The 10584-nt window shown below is 44.1% G+C and overlaps 1 protein-coding gene across 1 annotated transcript; it reads left to right on the top strand.

The window, feature by feature from the left end:
* Window positions 1–5016: 5016 nt before the first annotated feature.
* Window positions 5017–8445, top strand: LOC137787910 (protein L-Myc-1b-like). Its single transcript, XM_068580677.1, has 3 exons — window positions 5017–5262; window positions 5780–6425; window positions 7136–8445. Exons 2-3 carry the CDS (start codon window positions 5882–5884, stop codon window positions 7762–7764), a joined length of 1173 nt encoding a protein of 390 aa, XP_068436778.1. The 5' UTR covers window positions 5017–5262; window positions 5780–5881; the 3' UTR covers window positions 7765–8445.
* Window positions 8446–10584: the final 2139 nt, after the last annotated feature.

The following is a 10584-nucleotide window of genomic DNA, read 5'->3' as shown; positions in this document are numbered from 1 at the left end:
GATCAATAAAACACACCTTTGTTAGATTCAGGACACTCAGAGGTGTTTTTGTCCTAATGATTGATATGATATGGTGGCTAATGTTTGCTAACTTGAGGTTCATGGATGTGTTAAAGTCAAAGTCAGTTTTATTGTCAGTTTTACATATGTGCAAACATACAGAAGATTGAAAGTATGTTTCTCTTCTGTCCAACATAAAGTGAACGGTAATAATAAAGTGCAAAACAGTTTAAGAGATGAAGAAAAATAAACAACATAAATTATGAAACTATGACTGTAAAGTACAGATGTATCTCAGCTAAAGGGAGGCTTCACTTCAGCAGACCGATACATTAGGTGGTGTAAAATCTACTAAATTAAACATATGAAAAGTGATGAAGAGTTACAATATATCATACAATGGAAATACTCAAGTCAAGTACCACAAAACTGAATTTAAGTTCAGCATGCCACCATGGCGCCATCTACTGGACATCAAGGTAACATTACAGAGTACCGTGCAGGAACAGATGTGTGCTGCAACATATATATACCTCTGTGTGATGTCTTGTGTATTAACGACACACATTATATCAGACAGTAGTAGCAGAACATTGTCTAACGTGTTTTAGTGGCAGGGATTTTAGATACAGTGACGCCATCATTCCCATCAGCTGCACGGATATAAGAACCTGTAATTCTGTCCACTGTATTGTTTGATTAGACTGATTATTAGGTCGGCCATCTGCAGAAGTCTGTCGATCTTTGTGAGATCTTTTAGAGTCTGCCATGATCCCGCGTTGACTCTTTTCTTTCCATGTTGTGTTATCCTGGTGTTGGGACCATTCCACTGGCTGAATGTACATTTTATCAAATACTGCATTTCAATATAAAGGATACCTGCACCTCAAGTATTTACTTTGAGTATTCTACTATTATAGTCTCGTTTCTACTTCAGTTTTCACTCGTGTCTGTACTTTTTGTTCAGTTATAGTGTACAGTGCATAGTTTCTAATCTTTTTATTAAGATTTTACATTAATAAACTCAAGATCATTGTACAAAGAATGATAAATTGGTACTCAACTGTATTTGAAGTATGGGAAATAAACCCCTCCCTGACCAGCTAAAACAATAAAATACTATTTACACAAAAATACTGTACCAGTGATAATAAATAAGACTAAAATATATTTGACTTCTGTGCTGTTCCCTATTTTGAATGTAATACTTTTACATGTCATGGTGTACTTTGTTGTAATTCTACTTTAACTGTCTTACATAAAGAATATGAACACTTCATTCCTCAGTAATATGGGAGTAAAGATGAGTTATTTACACGCAGCGGGCAGCAGGTGGCAGCCTCACTTAGTCCATGTGTGCTGCAGGAGGCCGTGGATGCGGTCAGGGATGTGGCTCTCCAACTGCTGCACTCATGTTAGTTACAAGTGTAAGAAACCAGTTTATTTATGACGTGAGCTCGTCCAGTGGTAATCATTTACTCAAGAGGTGTAGTCGCCATTTGAACATTAACTGCAGTAGTTTAGCGTTTAATTCTAAAGAAAGGTCCGGATTATAGACTGTGAGCACATCTGATGATATGTTCTGTATCTCAGCTGAGGAGGAAACGAAAAGACAAGTGATAACATCCCCAGTGAAGGCTTGTTGCAAGGCATGCGTTGCTGGAAATACATCTTTAGTGTGTGAACGCTGTTAGCAGGTAAAGCTGGCACCCTGCTGATCACACTCTTGTGGTATTTTAAGAGGGGGGGTGTCAGAATACGGTGTGTTACATCCCTGGGGAGCAATAACACTTGGGTGAATTATTTACGTTGTCTTTCTCATCGGCGTGTCTTTTCTCTGAGCTGCGGGTGACTGGCCCCACTTTTGCTCCTGATCGTATCTTTGTAGCTGGTTGGAGAAGGGGAGAGGTCAGGGTTTTGGGGGTTCCCGTGTCACAGAGGTCGTGGGGAAGAGGAGGACGCCCGCTTGTGTAGCGCACAGGGACAATTCCACACAGTCCCCAAAATACAAAAAAACATTCAAATTCCTGCACTGCATTGTGGTCGATATCCTTCAGGCGCTTGAGTGGGTGTTGCAGACAAGCGGACCGCTGAGGTGGATCCCAACCCCCGACCCCTCTTTTTACGATACTCACACATATGCTACGAAGACAATGAAGGACGATGGCAGGTACTTGAAGTTAAGCTGCAGATGACTTGGGGAGCAGGCTATTGTTGGTGTTAAGCATTGTCCCGGCTGAGGGAAAGAGCCCCAAGTGTTGATGAAGGAACAGAAGAGAGGAGGGGGAGGACGGCCTCGTCTGAATTTTATGGGACCAAAGATGTTTCTTTCTTCTCTTTTGGTAGCGAAGCAATTCTCCCAACATAGCAGATTGAGGGTTGGTCCACTGTGTAATTATGGGATGTGAAGTTACAAGATCTACAGGCTGTGATCATTGCACTGTGGGGGAAATAACTCCAACATCACATTGGTGAAGCTTAAAATTGGCACGAACACGTCTCTTTTTTAATTAATTTTAAGTTCAGAATGCAATCCAATTAAAATTCCCTGATGCGTGTACATTATTATTATGCATGTTTCCTTTACTTAACCAGGTAGAAGTCGTACTCATATTAAAATCTCTTTTCATGAGAGATCTGGCCAAGAAGGCAACATTAAACTCATATTACAGCAATAAATAACAGGCGTAGACAGCTTTTACAGGACAATGTCCCGTCAAGATTCACAAGGTTTATAAAATGCTGGTCTAATGTAAACACACACAGAAAAAAGGAAAGAAAAAAAAGACGTTGGAAGCAAATCAAGTCCATACTTGCAGAGGGATCATATATCCAATATTTTATACAGAGTGATCATATATCCTATATTTTACACACGGCAGACGGGGAAAATGAAACATGGGTTTACCTTGTAAGTCACAAATAAGTCTAAAGTCTTGGCTATGAAATTCAGAGACGAGTCTTTAGTCAAGACTGGCCGCTCTAAATCAATTCCAATTCACACTTTGTGTTTCATTTGAAATCTAAAGATTAGTATTGGAAATAAATATGAAATCATTTTTGTTTTAATTTTATGGCAACTCGGCAGACTCCATCAGCTGATTCAATCAAAAGCTCCCGAACAGATACTGTATGTATGGATTGGTGCCGCCTTTCGTTCACTCGAACACTCGAAGACGCCACGCGATCAGCGCAGCGACCTCCGGCCGGTGGCTGACAACAGATGCCCGTCACTAATCAGTGTCATCAACTTGGCCGTGTGACCAGAGATATTGGGGGCTTTGTCTTGTCAGCCGAGAGGCTTAATCAAGGAGGTGACGTGCGCGCTCTGGACCAAACTAATCAATATGTTAGCACGGGTGGGGTCGAGGCCTCGGTTTGTGAATGATTTTGACCTGGTGGTGTCTGGTCATGAGACGTTGGTGAACTTTGACCTTTTGCGCAAAAGTGAGGCTGCATTTGATCTGACCAGATATTATATAAACACATCATGTGTCTCCTTAATCATTGCCTTGTTCAATTCGGTCTTATCATGTTAACATGATTAAATGTTTCAGGTGGATAAGTGCACATGGGAGGTCTTGCTCCGGCAGAGCTGCCATTGTGTCCTGTAAACAGGGAGCTTAAGACCCAATATAATAGTGTTTGTTTCAGACATTAACTTGTTTGCTGCTGAAGAGGCCGTCTCTCACCGTAAAGAAGATTACTCACTTCACCACCACCTGCGGACAGCTGGATCTCGGCTGTTTGTGTACTCAGTGTGGTCTTTTGTGTTGAATGCAGGTCATTCCAAGAAGCACTCCACCCGTCACTGTGGAAATGCTCAGTGGCTTGGCATAGCATACACCTGTGTCGTGCTGCATATGGAAATGAAGGACATTGACTTCTGATTGTTTGTAATATAAATTAAAACTTGATGCTGTGAATCAACAACTTTTCACATCAGTACAATAAAACTGCTCTACAGCTAATTGTTTCCTTTTCCATCTGAGGTGCCAGTAGCTGGTTAACAGTTATAACTGACATGTTAAGAAAAGTCCTGTTGGAAAAAGAGGATTGGGAGTTGTTTAGGTTTTGGAGATCTGCTGATTTGACAGGATTAGGGAAAAGAGGATCCTCTTTCAACTAATGTTTGGCCTCAAGGTTGAGCCATGTCAACTTTACCTAAGGATGAGGGCCAGAGCTCGTCTCACAATGCATTTTGTGGCTACAGGGAAAACATTTAGTATTTATTATGCACGGATGCAGTTGTGGAAGATGAATCCTGTACATGACTATATCAATGTAAAACTACTACATTACAAGTTAAAGTCCTGGATTTAAATTGTTACTTTCAAGTGTATTCGTTATGCAGAACAAAATCCCCTGGGATTTTTTAATTATGTCCTACTATCGGGACGTTTTATAAGCCCAACCTGGTGATCATTGTTTCACATAAATTAATTACTTATTTGATCTATGAAATGTAAAAAGGGTTGATCACAATCTCCTAAAGCATAAATCAATGTCTTTAAATGTTTTGTCTTATACAATAATATCTACTTTTTTTTATTGTACATGAAAAAAGACCAGTGAACAACTTGCTTCAGCTTTACATTTCATACAAATGCACCAATGTGACAGAGCTCTTTTACTTCTGTGGAAGCTAAACATTGAACTGAATTCTACTTTATATACAGACAAGTATTTTCAAATTAACTGTATTCAAATGTATTGAATGTATGATGGTCAAGTAGACGAGGCTGCATATAAATAGCTCACAGCCAAAAGGAAATCACGAACAAAACATTTGTTTTTGGCTTCTACTACTACAAAGATCAATAAATATCGATGATGAAATCTGCCAGTTATTGTGACCATAATTGGAGTTGTAGACGGGGCGGGGCTGCGCGCCTCCCCCGCCCCCGATGCAAATGGAGGGGCTTACCCGGATCTACCGCTGCAGATATTTCTGAGGCTCCTCCCTGAACCGTTTTAGCTCCTTATAACAGGATATCTCACTGGCGCGAAAAACGCACTGTGTGGTTTCTACAACACATTGTGGGGCGGACCCTGTGCCTTCTCGTGCGAGCACCGGGCATTACCTTTAAATTAAACTGCAACTAAAGGAGAGACTGCGGCCGAACAGCGCGCCGTTGTATCCAACAACAACTCGGCCAGCTTTTCTCCGTCTGATCCCCGTGATCCGTGGACTCTTTGCTCTTTGGCTGCCGAAGGATTTCCAATGCCCTGAATTTCGCGGTGGGGTTTAGCGGAGAACCGGTGAGTAGTCTTATTCCAGTGCGTGTCTTTTTTTTTGGAAGTTTCCGACGAGGAAATAGAGGGTCGTCTGTGAAAGCGAACCCACGCTGTGGCGGAGAAGCTTTCCACTTTTCTCCTTCGCCGGTACACATGACTCTGTGGAACAAAGCGCTGCCTGCGTTTCAGGAAATGCAGCCACGCGCGTTACTTTTACGCAGGATGGGCATGTGCGTCTGTAGACTAGATCTCTCGCGAAGTCTACTTTGTAAAGAAAATGCTCGTACTTGATCTTAGTGGACGCCTGTATTAGTACATCATATATAATATATGTGTTGTCCAGGACAGCTTGAGTCCAGCCCTTTTCAAAGAGAGCATCCGCAAGATGCCATCAATTATTAATGCCGTCCCGTTTGGAGAAAGTAGGCTTTTAAAGGGATGTGATGTCATAATGGCCCATTATATGGAAACTTGAAATGTGATCATGCTGGGAACTACTTTATAAATATCATTGCTAATCACTGTGATATCTCCCCCTCAGGGTTGTTCAGGACGTTTCTCAGAGCCAGCTGGTGCCATTCGATCATTTCTGGAAATAATCCCAGGGGATTTTTTTTTCATTCTTTTTAAATTAACTGTGAACATGGAGTTCGACTGCTACCAGCACTATTTTTTCGATGACTTAGACCGGGAGGAGGATTTTTACAAGTCGACCGCACCGAGCGAGGACATATGGAAAAAGTTCGAGCTGCTGCCCACCCCTCCCATGTCTCCCACGCGGACTCTGAGCGGCGGGGCTCTCCTGCTCTCTCCGGGAGACAAGCTCAGCTGGCTGTCCAAAGTCCTGGGGCAGGACGAGGAGTCCGAGGGTCAGTTCATCCCCGACACAGGGGCGCTGTTCGGCAACCTCAGCTCCATCATCATCCAGGACTGCATGTGGAGTAGTTTCTCTGCCAGCAAGCAGCTGGAGAAGGTCAATGGGAGAGTGTCGGCTGCGGCACAGACCGCTGTGCCCCCGGTGGCCCAGATCTCCGTGAGACCGAGCAAAGCGCAGTGCGTCTCTCCCGGTGGCCCGCTCGCCGCCTCGGCCACAGACTGCGTCGACCCCGCGGCGGTTCTCACCTTCCCGACCAGCAGCTGCAGGAAGCCGGCGTCGTCTGGCTCCGAGTCTCGCTCTGATTCCTCTGGTAAGGAAGCAGTCATGCTCTAAATTGCCCCACCCTGCTCCTGCCTCAGGATTATATTGCCCTCTAACAATGCGTAATTTGGAAAGCTGTGCCGCTGTTGCATAACTGTGGTCTTTGGTGCAGAGGGGTTATCAAGTTCAACAGTCGGTAACCTTTAAGCGGCATTTTTTTTTTTTAAACTCTCACTTTCATAATGCGCCACATGTTTGCGCACCCGAGCAATCTTTTAAAAACCGCGCCCCCGTCACTTTGACTTGAATGGCCCCCTCTCAATATCTCTCTGTGGCTCTGCATTACAATCAGAGTGCGGTAGAGGGGCGGGGTCACCGAGACCTGGTGATTTATTGCTACTACACTCTCCCAGCGACAGACCGTGAGAGTAACTCTTTCACATTTCCCAACTTAGGGAGTGCCCCCTGCCAGCAGATCTCCTCATTTAAATGGTTGATGAATACTCAGTGTTCAAAGACAAAAGAGTGAATTCCTGCTAGCCTTGGCATGGATGACCACTGCTGTTAACACACCAGCTCCTACTCTGCCCTCCTCAGATGGAGGAGTAGGGATCTATCTGCATGCCTGGCGGTGGGATGCACTTTTCTTACAGTCAAGTTTGGTTCTATTTTGATTCTTGTGTGATGGCAGAGGAACATCATGCTGTTTTTAAACCGTTTATCTATGTGTATTGATGAGTTGTTCATATGTGATCACAGATGATGAAGAGGAAATCGACGTTGTCACCGTGGAGAGCAAGCAGAACCGGGTGCGACTGAATGTCAGAAAACCGGTGACCATCACGGTCCGGGCTGACCCCTGCCCCAAGCGCTTCCACATGTCCGTCCATCGGCAGCAGCACAACTACGCCGCCCGCTCCCCAGACACTGACCCCGAGGACGAGGATGACGAAGACGAGGACGATGATGATGATGAGGAGGAGGAAGAGGAGGAGGAGGAGGAGGAGGAGTATGCAGAAGAGCCTCCAAGCAAGCGTACCTGCACATCGTCCAGTCAACGGCCGGGTTCTTCGGCCGGCGTCTCCCAGCCGGGCTCCCCCTCTGAGAGTCCCCTAAACTCGGACGCCGAGGACACTGACCGCAGGCGGAACCACAACTTCCTCGAGCGGAAGAGGAGGAACGATCTCCGGTCCCGCTTCCTCGCCCTGCGCGACCAGATCCCTGGCCTGGAGTCGGCCAAGACTCCCAAGGTGGCCATCTTGACCCATGCGACGGATTACCTGTCGGACCTGCACACCAGGGAGAAGCGGCAGCTCCAAGAGAAGAAACGCCTCAAAACCAGACAGCAGCAGCTGCTGCGCAAGCTATCTGAACTGAAGCGCTCTTGAGTGTGAGACGGACTGCCTCATTAGTCACATTCAGGAACTTTACTCTCAAGTTGTCGGTCACTTTTGGAAACCTACAGTTTTTCTATAACAGGCTCATGTACATATCGGTAACTTCTGTTTGGGAGAACATTCATGTTGCTGTGGGCTTCCTTTGAATTGCCTGTGCTGGCCGATGAACCAGATATGTGGAGGAGCGAGTGTGCGGTGTTTTTATCTTTGACAGTATTTTATTTTTTAACAGGGGTAATGGATTTTTTTTTTTTTTAATTTTATAGCAATTACTAAGATGATTCTTGGTATGCTAAGTGTGCCAGTGAGTTTATTTAGCCTTCAGGATGTGTGTTTTAATGAAGGCGTGAATGCCCTCCTGTGTACATATGAGTGAATGAGACAGAGTGTTTGATGTACAAATTGTTTTGTATATAATAGCTTATCACTCCTGGTGAAGGAGACCAAACCAAGAGTTTTCAACGAGCGTTGCTCCTCTTTATGACGTGCCGACAGGCATCGAGGTATCTCTATTTTGTTAAGGAAGTAGGAAAAATGGGCGAAAAAATAAGTAGCACTGCTGTACTTTATATTCACACGTCACTTTGTGATTTCAATGCTTCTCCTGATTTTTTGTTTGTGTTTTTTTATTTTTTAAAGCATGCTAACATTGACGACACCATTAAATTTTTATACCATATTTGCATACATCCGTGAAGTCTTGTTTTTATTCATTCAAGTTACTGTATTCCTCTGTGCTACCACAGCTTTAGTTAGTTATCAGTTTCCAAAGCAACCTAATGAAACCTGGCACCAGTGTGAACCCTTGATTTAAATGTCTGAGGCGGGAGTAACGCATTTATAACATCTCACACTTATAGCGTAGGTAAGATCTTCCCCAGAAAAAACAATCCATTATCATCCTCAAATTAGCTGTAAATGAGGACCGAGCATACAGAAAGTAACCGGCTGGATTCCCCCTCCTCTGTGTCACTTTGCGGTATCTGTTGTATCAACGAACGCGTCTTGTGCGCCAGCTGCTGGTCTCCGGGAGGTTTAACCCGGCTTGTCCTTGAGACTTGCCCTTGAAGAGAGAGTGTGTGTGATACTGTTGTGGATCCTCCCCTCTGCAGTGGCTGCTGCACGCTGGGCCACTGATGTGCGGCGAACTAGGTTACACTCACACACGGGGCACAATCGGTATCTTTAGAACAGTCCCCAGTGGTTCGGAGAGGGGGGGTTGAGTTGACTGCTACCTGGATCTGGTGCAGTTATTCACACAGGTATGCAGTGGGACAGCAGCACTGCATCATTGTAAGTGGCTCTAAAAAAAAATGGGAAAAGTTCAAATATCTCCAATTTCTTCATGATTGGATGATACTTCCCTCTTGTTCTCTAATCTAAGGCATGCATTTGCTATGTGACAAGCCTTTATACGCTTTGTCCTTACTCTATTGCTTTGTGATCAACATGAGGGGGGGGGGGGGGGTCAGTCATTCATGCAGCTGCTGTTCCCCATAGAGTTGCTTGTGTTAGTAGAGTAGAGCTGAGAGCTGCTTCTTGAGTGGATTTATCTTCTTAATTTGTTAAAGATGAGATGTGTTTATCAGCAAATGCTTCCTTCAGTGTTAAACAGTAACCTGCGACTCTAATCTCACACCATGTTTTCCGTTCATAGTCCCTGTGGGATTTATAACCCTGCGGTGGCTCAGATCTTCACACTGGCGTATATCATTTGCAGACAGGTATTTCTGGGTGCTTCCTGGCCATTATTGATGTGGGTGCGGGAAATCAATGGAGTGCAAAATGGAAAGCATAAGCCACACAACGTTTTGTGCAATAACCAAACTTCCTGTGAGAGGCTGCTGCCCCATCCCTGACCTCTCAGACGAGTCCCTGCAAGCCTGAATGACTCAGTTTTGACTGCCAGTCATTTGTTTAATGGACTCAAAGAACTTGTCAGGCTGTACTTTTATTCAAGTACAGCCTGACAGACGAGCCAGACACACCCTGAACTCCAACCGTCTCACACCTCACCTGCCTTTGTTACGGCAGGGATATGGTGTTCCACCTCCCTGTCTTCACTTTCTGGGTCCCATTTTCAGCCCTGAGGGCACTGTTTTCTGGCACAGTTGAATGTTTCCCTCACAATGTCTGCGTTTAGTCTCAGGCGACCCAGTTGAGGGAGTTAAATGACCCCATCTATGCACGATCGGTAATTGAAACTGCATGCAACAATATTGACTTTGCTTTGACAATTAATTAAGAAATAAGAAATTCTTCTGCAAAAGCAAGTGCCAGTACTTCTGTTTTCTTTGGTAAATTGAGAACAAGTCAACCAACTTATGAGGTAATGCAAACTGAGTGAAAGGTGAAGTCTAATCACAGCAAACAGTATTCAGGAAGTGAAAGCCGAAATCAGTTATCAGGTCCTGGACCAGATCGGAGCAATCTGTCTGATCTGTTTCCTGTTACCTTCTGAGTATGGACTTTATCTGAAGTGATGCAACACAAGAGTAGGAAATCAATTATTCATTTCATAACAGTTAAGGTTCAAAGTGTTTCTTTAAAAGATGTCTGAGTGACTAAAATATCCAGCATTCAACAGACATTCAACATGAATTATGATTGAATTATCTACACTTGTTTGATCAGTTGGAGTTTACAAATGAAATCCCTATATTGATAGGAATGAACAGGATGTAAAACAGCAGCCGCATTTGTGCTAATATTGACGGTATAAGCACTCAGTAATTATGACGTTCCTATGAAAAAAAACAGGGTTTTCCCTGAAGGAAATAATGAGGTAAGAGGATCATTTTTTCCAGTGGG

This window comes from Clinocottus analis, unplaced genomic scaffold (assembly GCF_023055335.1).
Source record: "Clinocottus analis isolate CAN_PGR_092001 unplaced genomic scaffold, fCliAna1.0.p SCAF_17, whole genome shotgun sequence".
Taxonomy (NCBI): domain Eukaryota; kingdom Metazoa; phylum Chordata; class Actinopteri; order Perciformes; family Cottidae; genus Clinocottus; species Clinocottus analis.
The sequence above is the reverse complement of the archived record's forward strand: the minus strand, read 5'-3'. Positions and strand labels throughout refer to the sequence as shown.

Coding starts and splice junctions, on each gene's coding strand:
- LOC137787910 (XM_068580677.1), top strand. CDS start 5,882: ATGGAGTTCGACTGCTACCAGCACTATTTTTTCGATGACTTAGACCGG. Junction 6,426..7,135: donor GTCTCGCTCTGATTCCTCTG/GTAAGGAAGCAG, acceptor ATGTGATCACAG/ATGATGAAGAGGAAATCGAC.